The 15,730-nt window shown below is 44.0% G+C and overlaps 1 protein-coding gene across 4 annotated transcripts in view; it reads left to right on the plus strand.

Annotated features, from left to right (window-relative positions):
• The window catches only part of PRKN (parkin RBR E3 ubiquitin protein ligase), a 1,207,894-nt gene that overhangs the window by 996,067 nt on the left and 196,097 nt on the right, over positions 1 to 15,730 (plus strand). For all 4 annotated transcript variants that reach the window (XM_065931040.1, XM_065931041.1, XM_065931042.1 and 1 more), the window contains exon 10: positions 15,560 to 15,709. In XM_065931040.1, coding sequence (XP_065787112.1) covers positions 15,560 to 15,709 — 150 coding nt within the window. The remainder of the gene's footprint in view (positions 1 to 15,559; positions 15,710 to 15,730) is intronic.

The raw sequence follows: 15,730 nt of genomic DNA on the forward strand, positions 1-15,730 counted from the left end.
ACATCTTTAATACTTTTTTTTTTTTTACTATTATTGTGCTTGTTATTATGCAATCACTCAGTCATGCCAGACTCTTTTGCAAGCCATGGATTACTGTGCTAGTGTTGTATAAAATGATAAACAAGGAAGTCACAGGTACAAATCATGATAAAAGCTAAGATGTAACCTACTTTAGAAAAGGAGTCAGGACGTCTGAAATATGAAAGTTGAGCAGACACTCATGGATTGAGCTAGGATCACCGGGCTGGGGAGAGGAGCCTTCCAAGCAAAGGAAAGCACATGAACTGTGGCCCCAGAGGGGATGGAGTGCCTGCTTTCTTCAAGCCACTAAATAAAGTCAGTGTGACTGGGCAATAATGAGCAAGAGGGACAGTGATGAAAGATAAAAACTATCCAAACCATGTAGCCATGGTAAAGAGTTTGGATTTTATTCTAAACTCAACAGGGAATCCTTGAAAGTTTAAGCAGGGGATGGACATATCCAAATCACGTTCTAAGAAAGTCAGTCTTATTGCAATATGGACATAGTCCAGATGAGGATTGGCAGGAAAAACAGGAAGACGTGAATACTGAGAGGTAGAATTAAAGTTCATAGTGATTGATTAGCTGTGAGCCAGGGAGATGAAGGAATCCTATAATAATATTCACTGAGATGGGTTTGATGGTAGTAGGTAAGGATGAAAGCGTGGAATCAGGGTTCAGTCCAGAATATGTTAATATGTTCGATGTGCCTGAAGCATTGAGAAGGAGGTAAGTAGAGATTTGGATGTGTGCATTGGAGCTCAGAGAAGAAGGTCAGGGGTCACAGGCTGCTAAATTTGGAGTTGTTAGCATGCAGGTGGTATTTTACATCCATGACAGTTGCCAAAAGGAGGTAAGAGAGGAGGGACCATGGCTGAACCCTAAGGAGCACCAATGTTTGGAAAACTTGGTAAAAGAGTAGCCACCAGCAAAGGAGACCATACAGGAACCTCAAGTAAAGTAGAAGAAGATATAGAGATGTGCCATGTTGATGGAGCCAAGAAAGGAAGTGTTCCCCAGAGGGAGATTTGTGTTAATGCTAATGAGACACTGAATGAGAGGAATTCAGTCTGTTGTCCTTTGCACACGGCAACATGGAGATCACGAGTCAGTGTAATGACCGGATTTAGTGGAGAGTTCGAGACAAGAGACAATATATTTATGGGATTAAGAGTCCACTAAACGGAATCAACTTCTTGTAGAACTTTTGTTATGAAAAGGAAAAAAGAACTGCAGAAATAGCAGGAGGGTTCTTTAAAGACTGAAGAGGCTAGAGCTTGCTTTATGCTCATTGAAATGATCCAGCAGAGATGGATTACTTGGTAATTCAAGAGCTAGATGAGCTAGCTGAAGAAAGGAAGTACTTTAGAAGATGATAAGTGTTTGGATACATGGCACAGAGAGAATTGACCCTAAAAGCCACTTTCTTTGTTGTAAGAAGACAGAAAGTCACAGGTGAGTGGGGTAGGAGGGGGAAGGAGTGTTTGCTGTTGTAGTGGAAGAGGGGGCAGGGAGAAGTTGGTGTCTGATGGCTCCATGAAAACAGACACATTTTTCACTGCTGCATCTTCTCCACGTAGAGTGTTTGACACAGAGAAGATGCTTAGTAAATATCTGCCCAGTAAATGAATACCTCATTCATAACTTCTGTCTTCTTAGTGAAATATGAAGTAAACTGTCCAGGGAGGAAATTGGGGTGGGGTGGAGGATGTGAGCAGTTTGGGAAGAAAGAAGAGAAAATGTGCTACTAGAGAATCACAACACAGTCAGGAGGAAGTTGAAAATGTTCATTTGACATTTGTGTTGAGTGATTTAAGAGACAACAAACAGTGGCCAGGGAGAAAGTGTCAGGGCAGCTCATGAGAAGTCTCAATGATGCTGAAGAATTTAGGCACTGTCCATACTTCAGTAAGAATATCAGGAAAGGAAAGATAGGAGATGATGGTTTGAAAGAGACACATTTGGAATTTAGGTGTCAGAGGTGGTGCAAGTTCTCAGGATGACAAGGCCCAGAAAGGGATTAGAACGACAGAAGAATTTTTTTTTGAAAGGTTTCCAGAAATGAGAAGGTATAAAGAAACTGAAAGAACAGGTTGATGGATGGATGGTTCGATCCCCAGAAAGATGACAAGAATAAGGGCAGAGGTGAAAATCATGAGCTAAGAGCTAAAGTCTCCCAAGAATGAGGGACTTCTCCACCTATGACTGCCACAGGCAGTGGCGGTGGGGAGAAGGTGAGGATGTGTAGTCAGACGGCATAACTTTCAAAAACTGTGGGGTGGGGTTTTGCAAGAGAGAAGAGTCTGACAGTTTAGGAACCTCGCTGAAGAACCAGGAGATGACCAGCTCCACCTCTGGCTTTCAGGTGTGCACTCCTGAAACAAAATTCAGCCTTCATTGTAGAGGCTTGCAAGGAGTTGGGCCAGTTTCAGTTAAATCAGGAAGGAGAGAGAAGTGTTTTTAACGGCTGATTATATAGGAGAGCTTGTTCATTGTGGAGCAGGAATTCCAGGGGGCACAGAGAAAGGATTTAGGAGAGAAGGGAAGCTCACAGTGGAGACTATCGAGACCTTTATGGCAACGAGATCCCTAAGTCTCAGAAGTCAAGTACGACGTGAGGCATGATGGAAGGCATAATGATGACCTTTGGGGGAAGGGGTGCACAACCAGACCACTTGGCTCTCAGTATCCTTCCTGACTGTCTCTTGGGCACTAAAGCAGCTTAGCCTTCACTCAAAAAAAACTTCCTTGGTATCAAAGACTTGTTGACACCAAGGGAAGATAAGTGCAAAGCCATCTAACACAATCCAGAAAATCATGTTTTAAATTATGTGGGTCATGGAAGTTCTAATCAGCTCATTAAACGTGCAGTGGGAACTAACCCATTGCATTGCCTCAAACCAAAGGCTTACACAGAACTTCCAGGCAATGACATGTCACTCTTCCCCTCCTCCTGGCCTCAGATTCACCTTGACGCCAACATAGTTGCCTCCAGACTAGAGAGGGGAGAGATGTAGAAATCCTGTTTTAGAGAAAAGCAAAGCCCAGGAAGAGACTGGCGGGGGAGAGGGTGCAGGTGGTGAGTACCACACCCTCTTGGGGAAGTTCCATTTCTCTGAGGGTGAGGCTGTCATGTTTGGAGACTAACAGCACTGCTCAAAAGCATTTCTCAGGGGCTGTAGTAAGCGATAAAATAACTTGTGCCCACCCTTGCCCTCTGATGAGTGCACCGTCAGAAAGTGTGCTTAGCAGATCTATTTGCAGAACAGAAGCTTCCAGAGGTCTGTGAAGTCACACCCTCGGTAGAAACTCCTGCAGTGAAAATGGTTGGCAGGTATCTGTTTTCACAGCCTCACCTTTCCTGTGAGGCACCGCATGGCCCATGGCTTGGACAAGGGACAAACAAGCCAATAATTCTGACCTCCTTTCCAGAAGATTCCATGGCTACTAGAAATTGAGTTACTTTTTGTCATTACTTTTTGAGTTTCAGATGTCATCTGAAACATCTGAAAAAGAAAAAAAAGATATTTTAAAAAAAACTTGTAAATTGCAATCCAGGTTGCAGTCTGTTTCTCTAATTATATTTCAGGTGCTGTTTGATCTGTTTTCTCCTTACATTTAGTTTCAGACATCCTAATGATGTTGCTTTTCTTTTCTAGGCAATGAACAAGGTCTAGCCCTTTCTCTAGCCAATTTACTACATCAGTCGATGACAGATGTCCAGGGATGAAAAGAACATTATTAGCAACAAAACTGAGAAAACAAACAGCGATGTGATAGGCACCCCCAGAGAGGCTGTCACCAACTCCCCGGGGCTAACTACCTGCAAATGAGAAAAATAAGATTAAGATTACTGAGAATTTAAGAAGTGGTTTTTTTTTTTTTTTTTAATTCTAATACATATAGAAAATAGGGCATTCTCTATATAGCATGGGGAAATGGATGAATTATAAATTCATGTTCCTCTATAAAGTTATTTTAGATTTTTTTTTTATCCAAAGAGGAAGCATATACCCTGCTTTTCTGTGAGTCTCTAAATGATGAAGGAATAGTGAGCTGAATTTTTTTTAATAAAAGGGCAAAAGGGAAGGAAAATGGAGGCAGCTTGGTATCAGGAAAGGGCGGCCTTCAAGAGCCAGAGCCCCGAGTTCTTATGAGGGGTGTGGGATTCCTGCCGGGTGAACTTCAGCGAGGGATTGAACGTCTTTATGACCCAGTGGTCTCACCTGTCACTTCTCAGGATAGACAGAGCGTGAACCGAGTAGGCAGAGTGTCCTTGGCGCTTGTGTGTGCAAAGAGAGGCGTTCTAGCAGAAAAATGTAGGCCTGTATTGGTTAGCTGCTCAGTCATGTCCGGCTCTTTGCAACCCCATGGACTGTAGCTCAACCAGACTCCTCTGTCCATGGGATTTTCCAGGCAAGAATACTGGAGTGGGTTGCCATCTCCTCCCCTAGGGGATCTTCCCGACCCAGGGATTGAACTGGTCTCCTGTGTCTTCTACATTGGCAGGCGGATTTTTTACCACTGAGCCACCTGGGAAGCTCACAGTCCTTGGCACAGGGTGGTAATTCAGAGAATGGTGTCTCCACTGGGGATTTCTCGCCCCTGGGGGCCTAGGAGACAGGGCCGGGGAGGGCTTTCCCAGGTTCTTGTGGCCAGGACTTCACAGAGGCCAGAATTGAGCAGGGGGAAAGCTAGACAGCCTGTGTAGCGGTCGCTTTTGCAGCTGTACCTGAGTGCCCCCAAAAGGCCACTCTGGGAAATTCCACGGCCGAACAAAAAAAGGCCACCTCTCCTGCTCAGAGGATTTGAAGGACTGCGGCAGCTCCTGGACGGCTGACAAACTCTGACTCATTTTAACAGAACATTTGCCAGTTTCCCCCAGATTTTAGTTTTACCTAGTATCCCTGTGCTTTTAATTTCTCTCACTCACAAGATTTAGCTTCCCTCTCGCTCTCTTTTCTGAGGAAAGCTTGGGAATTAAACTTTGTAAGGAGCCGTCTGCGCCCTCCTAGAGGACAGGCCTTTTGAGGGGCTGTCCAGTGGTGTGGAGGGTTTGAACCCTCGTGACCTGACCCTTAGGTGACCTCCGGCAGTTAGCATGCAGCCAGGGACTGGCAAGAAACGGGACACGAACGGGCCCATGTGGGACTTGAGGCTGGGACCCAGCTTCACTGCAGAACATTCTCCTACCCAACCCAACTCTTCCTACAACAGACCGCCAAAGTGCAACCTCTATTTGAGTGTCTTCTCCCCTGACTCATTATTTAGATTCTTAAAAGATGAGTTTATTGAGGCTTCTATGCATTTTATACTTTAAAATGAGTATTTCCTGTTCTTAAGAGAACCCTTGAGCATACACATAAAGACTGAATAATTTACTCCCCAAATATATAAAATATAAACCATACCGATGAGTTGCGATATTACCTACATAGGTCATCTAACAGGATGTATTGTGACTATAGTCTGATGAAATGTAGGAAGAACTATTTTTTCTTTTTTTTTTAATTGTTTTCCTTAGGTATGGAATAGTAGAATGCCCATGTGGTGGCTCAGACAGTAAAGAATCTGCCTGCGATGCAGGAGACACAGGTTCAATCCCTGAGTCAGGTAGATCCCCTAAGCAGGAAATGGCAACCCGCTCCAGTATTCTTGTCTGGAGAATTCCATGGACAGAGGAACCTGGTGGGCTACAGTCCATGGGGTCACAAAGAGCCAGACACCACTGAACAACTAACACTTTCACTTTCACAAGGAATAGTATACTTTGTTAATATTAAAATGTTCTTAATGTTTGCAAATGTTATTCTGTCAGGTCGAAATTATGTTAGGTATCTGTCTGTAGATTATCCACTTTATGAAACTGTATCTAGAAATTTTCAAACTTGTTTAATAGCTTAAACAACATAAGTTGACAAATAAGTATTAATATATATATGTACACAAGCACACACAAAGACCCTCACTGTGATTCCAAAGGCAGACAATGCAGAAGTGATTTTTAGAGAATTTGCTACTTTTGAGCCCACCTGAGAATGGACTCCTCCTCCATGCAGAACTAGTTCATGTTACAAATTAATCACATTCATCCACGTTAGTTCTATTTATAAATGCTATTCAACAATGATAAGTTAAAAAAAAAAAAAAAAAAAAAGCCCCAGGAAATAACACAAGTCGTATCAAAGGGTCAGTACTTGTCCTCTCCACCCTGCTCAGCCCATCTATCCCTTCACCACTATTGTATCTATTTTACACTCAGATGAGTACAAATATTCTGCTCTGCTTCGTGCTAATTTGTCACCACTCTCCAATAAGTATGCGGCAGGTTTCTTTCCAGGCACTCTCAACTTGATGCCAGTAAGTGGCTGAAAGGCATCTGTGTAAATGTGGGTCGTGCCTTGAAAAGGACTGCACAGCGACCTCTGCTAAGGACACGCATAGGGCTTCCCAGAGGCGGCCTGATAGAGAATCTGCCTGCGAAGGCAGGAGACCAGGGTTCAATCCCTGGGTCCAGGAGAGCCCTGGAGTAGGAAGTGGCCACTGGCTCCAGCGTTCTGGCCTGGAAAATTCCATGGGCAGAGGAGCCTGGACGGGCTACATACCATGGGGCCGCAGAGTCAGATTAATTGTTTCCTTAGGACATTAAACTTTCTTGAATACTAGGACATTCTTGGTCTAGGTCAAATGTTTTTCATATAAATTTCACAATGTTGAAAAAAATGCATTCAGTAAATGTAGGTAAATTCAATGTAAATGTGGTAAATTCAAACCGTGTGTGTACTTTTTAACCAGAAATTACCAGATATATAAGATATATTTGTCTTCCTTTAGAAAAGGAATTGTTTGCCCAAATGCTCCTAGAGTGTATCGTAAGTAGATTGAACATAATAAAGTCATATAAATCCCTTAGTTAATAAATGGAAAGAGGAGCATAATTTGTGCATTCTGTCAGAATTTGAGACTGTGACAGATGTAGTCAGCAAGAACTGTTAAAAGTGTTATTGCACTTTGTTCGTAGGTTAACTTCTTCCTAGAAAAAGTATTATCAGAGCAGTAAAATTGCTCAACTAAATTAAACAGACAGATGATCTGTCATCAAATCAGAAGATAGCTAATTACTTAACCATTTATTTAAAATAGAAAAATAATTCACATAAGTAAAACTATCCTATCCCACTCTGTTATTAATTCCCATTGTCATTGATTATTTTATTAGAGTTCTTTAATTAAGAATGAAGTTAAATTTCATTCATTTATTCTACAACTATTAACTGTGCAACAGCTACAGTCAAGACATTGTCATGAATTCAGGCATACAACTCCGTGAAGGAGACGGGGGCAGTGAGGAGGGTCTACAGGAAGGTCTGAGGGGCTGGAGCAGGTAGGTCCCGTGACTCACAAAACGTAACCAGCCAAAGACCTCTGTGAGGACACAGCCCACGCTGAGGAGAAATTTCCTCAGAGTAGTGAAGGAGAAGAGAAAGTCCAGTTGGAAGGAGCGTGACAGAGTTGGGAGATGGCAGGAACCGAGCCCTTATATTTTTGAACACTGCCCCCAGAACTGAAGAAGAAACTCTAGGGCCACTAAGAGCTACCCGGAATCCTTCTTCCTCCTGAAACTTCAGAACTAATTTCATGTAAAGGAGGGCAACAGAAAGAGACAAAGTAAAATCCCAACAGAAAAGAAACAAGGTCAAATCCCACAGAGTTTTTGAGGAGGCAGAGAGGAGAACAGAATAGTGTCCTGAGAGATGTGAACGCTTATCAGCCGGTCGTGTCCACCATCAGGTGAAAACCAAAATAACTATTCCAAAGGGAATTAAGTTATTAAGAAATTCAGAGATGGAAATGGCAACCCACTCAAGTACTCTTGCCTGGAAAATTCCACGGATGGAAGAGCCTGGTAGGCTACAGTCCATGGGGTTGCAAAGAGTCAGACTCGACTAAGCAACTTCACTGATTCACTAGTTCAGTTCAGTTCAGTAGCTCAGTTGTGTCCGACTCTTTGTGACCCCATGGACTGAAGCACGCCAGGCCTCCCTGTCCATCACCAACTCCTGGAGTTTACTCAAACTCATGTCCGTTGAGTCGGTGATGCCATCCAACCATCTCATCCTTTGTCATCCCCTGCTCCTCCCACCTTCAATCTTTCCCAGAATCAGAGTCTTTTCAGTTGAGTCAGTTCTTCACATTAGGTGACCAAAGTATTGGAGTTTCAGCTTCAGCATCAGTCCATCCAATGAATCAATTCAATTCAGTCGCTCAATTGTGTCCAACCCTTTGTGATCCAATGGACCGCAGCACACCAGGCCTCCCTGTCCATCACCAACTCCCAGAGTTTACCCAAATTCATGTCCATTGAGTCGGTGATGCCATCTGACCATCTCATCCTTTGTCATCCCCTCTCCTTCCGCCTTCAATCTTTCCCAGCATCAGGGTCTTTTTCAATGAGTCAGCTCTTCGCATCAGGTGGCCAAAGTATTGGAGTTTCAGCTTCAGCATCAGTCCTTCCAAAGAACACCCAGGACTGATCTCCTATAGGATGGACTGGTTGGATCTCCTTGCAGTCCAAGGGACTCTCAAGAGTCTTCTCCAACACCACAGTTCAAAAGCATCAATTCTTCTGCACTCAGCTTTCTTCATAGTCCAACTTTCACATCCATACATGACCACTGGAAAAACCATAGCCTTGACTAGACAGACCTTTATTGACAAAGTAATGTCTCTGCTTTTTAATATGCTATCTAGGTTGGTAATAACTTTCCTTCCGAGGAGTAAACGTCTTTTAATTTCATGGCTGCAATCACCATCTGCAGTGATTTTGGAGCTCAAAAGAATAAAATCAGCCACTGTTTCCACTGTTTCCCCATCTGTTTGCCATGAAGTGATGGGACCAGATGCCATGATCTTAGTTTTCTGAATGTTGAGTTTTAAGCCAACTTTTTCACTCTCCTCTTTCACTTTCATCAAGAGGCTCTTTAGTTGTTCTTTGCTTTCTGCCATAAGGGTGGTGTCATCTGGCTATCTGAGGTTATTGATATTTCTCCCAGCAATCTTGATTCCAATTTGTGCTTCATCCAGTCCAGCATTTCTCATGAATTACTCTGCATATAAGTTAAATAAGCAGGGTGACAATATATAGCGTTGACGTACTCCTTTTCCTATTTTGAACCAGTCTATTGTTCTCTGTCCAATTCTAACTGTTGCTTCTTGACCTGCATACAGATTTCTCAGAAGGCAGGTCAGATGGTGCAGTATTCCCATCTCTTTAAGAATTTTCTACAGTTTGTTTATGTTAAGAAATTATGCAAGTGCAGATAAATAACAGGAGATATTGTCTTAAGAGAAATAGAAAGTGAAAAGAAAGAAAATTCTTTAAAATGAAGATAAGGTAAGATGAACTTTATTTGGGCTTCCCAGGTAGCTCAGTGGTAAGGAATCTGCCTGCCGATGTAGGGTATGCCAGAGATGGGGATTCAATCCCTAGGTGGGGAAGATCCTCAGGAGGAGGAAAGGGCAACCCACTCCAGTGTTTTTGCCTGGACAGTCCCACAGCCTGGGGAGCCTGGCAAGTCCACAGGGTTACAGAAATGAGACACAGCTGAGCACGAATACAAACTTTTTTTTACCAGCTTCTAAATCCGTCTGGAGAAGTTGCCCAACTTAGAAGTTGGATAAAGAAAATCTAATCTATGTATGCTAGAAAGTCCATGAGAAAAACACCAAAGCTAGAGACTGGAGCGAATACTAAAAAATTAAATTCAATACAACTTTCCTGACATAGACTGTGTATGAACACAGATCAGAAACGACCAGCACCAAGACATGTGCTGTGCTAAGCCCCTTCAGTCAAGTCCGACTCTGTGCGACCCCTTGGAGTATAGCCCGCCAGGCTCATCTGTCCGTGGAATTCTCCAGGCAAGAAGACTGAAGTGGGTTGCCAAGCCTTCCTCCAGGGGATCTTCCCAACTCAGGGACTGAACCCACATCTTCTGTGACTCCTGCACTGCAGGCAGTTTCTTTACTTCTGAGCCACTGGGGAAGCCTCATCAAGACATATTCTAATCAAATTACTAGATTCTAGAGAAAAATAAATCGTTTGGGCATCAGGGCAAAAAAGATCAATTTACTCATAAAGGGAAAAAAAATGAGATCATCGTCAGGCTTGCCCATAACCCTTTACATCAGAACACAGAAGTAAGACATTTAAGATACTTCAGGGGGAAAAAAAATGTGAACCCAGGAGTCATCCAGCCAAACTCATGCTCAAGAATAAAGTGAAAGTGAAAGTGAAGTCGCTCAGTCAGATCCGACTCTTTGCAACCCCGTGGACTGTAGCCCACCAGGCTCCTCTGTCCATGGGATTATCCAGGCAAGAATACTGGAGTGGGTTGCCATTTCCTTCTCCATCAAGAATAAAGACTCCAAATAAATTGTCACTGAGGAAGAATTCAGTGAATATTTTTCCAGTGACATATTCCCAAGGAATTAGAGAGCAAACTTAAAACAACCAGAATTGCTGGTCAAACATCAACATGAGGACTGGTAGTGAACAGTAAGTGTGTGTGTGTGGAATTAATGTAACGTGGCAATTAGAAAGCATAGTATGAAATGGTCCTATGTTTTAACAATGTAGATACACTATTTTTGTTAGAAAAATTCAGCAGGAGAATGGGTAGAGCACATGAAAATATATTTGAAGTTTTTAGTAATCATATTCATGGTGGTGATATTATTACTGTTCTGAAATCATGGTGTGTACAATGTAAGCTGAAGCTAATGAGCTATTGTGTGTATGATAATCCTACCATTCTCTATTTTTTCTTTTTTAAACTTTTTATTTTGTATTGAGGTATAGCCAGTGAACAATTCTGTGATGGTTTCAGCTCAACAGCAAGGGGACTCAGCCATACATATACACGTATCCGTTCTCCCCAAACTCCCCTCCCATCCAGGCTGTCACCTATTGAGCAGAGTTCCATGTGCTCTACAGTAGGTCCTGGTTCATCATCCATTTTAAACATAGCATTGTGTACATGTCCATCCCAAACTCCCTAACTGTCCCTTCTCCCTAGCAACCGTAGGTTCATTCTCTAAGTCTGTGAGTCTTTTTCTGCTCTGTAAGTCCATTTGCATGATGTCTTTTTAGATTCCACATGTAAGGGATGTCATACAATATCTCCCCCTCTCTGACTTACTTCACTGAATATAACAATTCCTAGATCCATCCATGTTGCAGTACATGGTATTATTTCATCCTTTTTTATGGCTGAGTAATATTCCATTGTATATATGCCTCACATCTCTATCACTCTCTGTGTTCTTGATAGTCAGTGGGGAAAAGAGAGGAAGGTAGAGATATAAAATTGAAAATCTTAAGTAAAAACTCTATAGTTTGGAAATAGCTACCCATGTAGCAAATTCAAGTCTACAAAGTAAAATTATTAGCTGTACTCCCCAGGCTGTACATTAGCTCCCCAGGGTGTGACCACTTTGTGAAACTGAAATTTCGTACCCATTTTGGATAGGCCAAGACAGCAGTTTTCACAGTCCCATGGTACAGAGCTGAGCAGAGGGGTTCAATAAATACTTACTGGAATCATTCACAGAGATATGAGGGGAGGTTGTGTGCCAAAGCCAAAGGGGGGTGGGAGACTTCCTCATACAAGTCTGACCAAACCCCCATCTGGCTTAAAGCCAACTTCCTGTCTGCTCTGCGCTTGCTACTGAGTGTTGGTGCAGAAGAGCGGGCACTCCACTGACCAACCTGCTCTAAACTCACAGTCTCCGACCCCAGATGGGCTGCTGTCAGTCGCTAGGTCGTGTCTGACTCTTTGTGACGCTATGGACTGCAGCACCCCAGGCTCCCATGTCCTTCACTGTTTTCCAGAATTGGCTCAGATTCACGTCCACTGAGTCAGTGACGCTCTCCAACCATCGCATCCTCTGTTGCCCACTTCTCCTTTGGCCTTCAATCGCTCCCAACGTGCCAGCTCTTCTCATCAGGTTCAGCTTCAGCATCAGTTCTTCCAATGAACATCCAGGGTTGATTTCCTTTAGGATGGACTGGTTTGACCTCCTTGCAGCCCAGGGGACTCTCAGGAGTCTTTTCCAGCACCACAATTTGAAAGCATCAGTTCTTTAGCGCTCAGCTTTCCTTATGGTCCAACGCTCCCATCATGGGCTGATAGTGCCCACAACAATCCTGACTCTCCCTTCCTTCCCCTTTCTCCTTCACATCTTTCCTTCTCTTCTCAAATTCCCAAAACCTCCCTTGTCCTCACCTGGGCCCCAGCACGCAGCCTTCCTTCCCTGCAGGATCACCCCTCTTCTCATCCTTCAGCTCCCATTGCGTCACCTGCTCCAGGCACCACCAAGCGCCTCCTCTTCCCACTCACTCCCTTCGGCATCCCAGCATCCTGCCATTTCAGAGGCCTCTCATTTTCAAAAGCTCTTTACAGTCCCACAGCCCATCCAGCCTCCCCTGTCTCTGCTGCCCTTTCAGCCAAACTCCTAGAAAGAAGTGTCCAGGCTCACCTCTTGGAATCTGTCTCCTCCAATCCTTTCTTGACCCCACCCCCACAAGGCTTTTGGCTCCATGCCTCCAATAAGTCATGGCTCCTGTCAAGATTGCAATGGCATCTCCATTTCTAAGTCCAGCCAGCTTCCATATGAAGTGGTTAATCTGCAGCCTTTGACACAATTTGTCATGACACATACACCCCCCTTGAAATACTGTGTTCCCGTGGCTCCCAGGACTCCCATCGTCTCAGTTTCCTCCTGCCTCGTAGACTGCTGCTCCTCAGTCTCCTCTGTGGCCCCATCTCAGCATGCACAAAGGGCAGAGCATCTCTTCCGGTCTCAGGGCTGCTGAGATGACAGAGTCTGACTGTCAAACCAGACGTACAAGAATCATAGATGGAGCCCAGTGTTGAACTTTACTAATAACTTCCAGGGTGCTGGTAATGGTGAAACACATCGAAGTAATGGGAAGCCCACATCATTTAACACAGCTACTGTGTTAAAGGCAGTAGATCCTGTGTTTAACAAAACCCAGGTCCTTTCTCAGCATATTGGGACATACTCTCGGCAAGAGTCGATGCATCAGGTCTCCAGGAAGCTCACAGAATGATCTCTAACATAAAACCTCTCAAGTATTCACCACTTGATGAAACGTCTTCATTTACCCCTTAATAATTAACCCCTTATGACATTTTCAGAGAGCCTTACTTTATACATTCACATATTCTAGGTTGTTCACTGTAAGCAAACTTAGACTAAGTGTTTCCCGCTAAATGCATTCTATAGACAAGAACTCTTTTCTAGCTAATGCCATTGTATATAAGTAGTAGTAGCATATTTATAAGGGGACTTGACCAGTCCATCTTTCTCTCTCTGATGAGGTCAGAAATATGAGAAAATGGACAGTCACCCTGATGCTAATCCTCTCCTCTTCGGCTCTGTGTGTACCTGTGACTTCAAAACTGGTGTCTACAACCCACGTATTTCTCCTAAATTCCAAAGCCATCCGTTCAGTTAGGCACTCAGCATTCTGACTTAGCTGTGTCAGAGGTTCACAAACCGAATATGATCACAACAGGAATAACGACTCCTTTTCTCAACTCTCTAAACACACACACACACACACACACACCCCTTTCTTCCATGTCCCCCCATCTCGGTAACAGTCTTCCCCATGCTCCCCCATCCTCTCTCCTTGGGGGACAAACATTATATCCTGCTTGATTCCTTTTCCTCTCACAGCGCATATCCAGTCCACCTAAAAATATCTGCCATTTCTACCTTCAAAATACATCCAGAGCTCAACCACTGATCCATCGTCACCCCCACAGATGCCTTCCTGGTTCAGGACTCCACCATCTCTCCATGGATCTCGCTGAAATAACCTCCGACCTGCGTCTCTGCTTCCTGCTTCCATCCTTGTCCCCGAGAGTCTACGCTGAGCATATCAGCCAGATGGCTGTCTTTAAGAGATTAGTCAAATTGTGTCATCCACAGCTCCACAGTCTCCAGCGGTTCCTGTATCTCTCAGAATAAAAGCCAGAATTCTTCCGGCGGCCTTCGGGGATCTATACATCCTTGATCCCCATTAACTCTCCAGCTCATCGACTATTATCTGCTCCCCCTCCACACACACACCCCCATTCACTCCACTTCAGGCACACTGGCCTCCCTGCAGGACCTCAAACTGAGCACATGCAGCCCCTGCACCTGTATCATGCTCTGTATTCAGCCTGGAAACTCGTTTCCCCCAGGGGGCACCTGGCTTGCTTTTCTAATCTCCTTCAGATGTTGGCTTAAACAAACCTTCTTCATAAGGGATTCCCTATTCCCTGATCACCTCTCTAAAACTGTCATTCACGTTTTCTCCCGAATCTGTTTCTGGTTTGTTATTCTCCTCCCCACTTATCACCATCTGACATGCTGGACAGTTTAACCTTTCTGTATTTACTGTTCTAGACTTTTGGATGAGAGTAAACATGCCCTTTTGTTCAGGGCTGTATCCCAGCAGTCACAGGGGTGTCGGGTACATAGTAGGTGCTCAATAAATGTTGCACAAATTAATTCATAGTGGGGCAGATCCATCTGAGTTGATCTGAGTTTAGAAGGGCATATGATCAAATAATGCAAGGAGACCAGTAACTTAGGGCTGTGGTAAGGAAGGCTTTGGAAGATGGCCTGTGCCGTTTGAATCTTATTCTGCAGGCTGGAGGAATCGTTAAAGCGAATTGAGACAAGCAACAGCAGAAAGAGATGAAGTCAGGGATAAAAGAAATCATGCTTTAAGAATAAGAATAATGTGAAAGGAAAATTTTGTTCTTGAACATCAATCTTTCTTCATCAAAGTGAATATGCTCATTGATATTGGGTGGGCTGCTAGCAGTTACCAGAGGTGGAACACTGATGCCTTTTTTCAAAATGGTTTTAAGAACCGACAGATCGCTGAATAGAAGCGTGATGACATACTATCTGAGACTGAAAGTGACTCCTTATGAGTGTCCATAACTTGAAGTATGGATATGGTCCTTAAAATTTGTATGAAAACGTCTATTAAATGCTGTTGGTAACAGCATCAGATGAGGTAACTCGATAGCATCACCAACTCAGTCAATGGACATGCACTTAGGCAAACTCCAGGAGACAGGAAGAGACAGGGAGGCCTGGCAAGCCGCAGTCCACTGGGGTCTCAGAGAGTCGGACACAACTTAGTGACTGAGCAACAGCAAAGCAGTATTCCAAAAATCCGAACTTCAGAAAAAGAGATTTCTGGAGGACAAATTTCTAGAAACACAAAGAATAAATGCCTCATCTATCTCTTTTGTAAGTTGGGACTGGGAGACTTTCTCTAGGTTGGACCATACCTTACCCACCGCACCCCTGCAGATTTTATGGAAGTGGATCGACAATAAAACCCCTCCCAAACCACCAAATATTAGCATTTCGGTAAAACGTGAGTGCCTGTACCTCTTCGTATCTGTGCTGTCTCTTTGAAAAACGAATTTTCTTTTTGCAGTACAACCGGTACCAGCATTACGGGGCGGAAGAGTGCGTGCTGCAGCTGGGTGGCGTGCTCTGCCCCAGCCCGGGCTGCGGGGCGGGGCTGCTTCCAGAACCGGGCCAGCGGAAGGTCACCTGCGAACCCGGCCACGGCCTGGGGTGCGGGGTGAGTACCAGCCACACCCCG

This window comes from Muntiacus reevesi, chromosome 3 (genome assembly GCF_963930625.1).
Source record: "Muntiacus reevesi chromosome 3, mMunRee1.1, whole genome shotgun sequence".
NCBI classification, from domain to species: domain Eukaryota; kingdom Metazoa; phylum Chordata; class Mammalia; order Artiodactyla; family Cervidae; genus Muntiacus; species Muntiacus reevesi.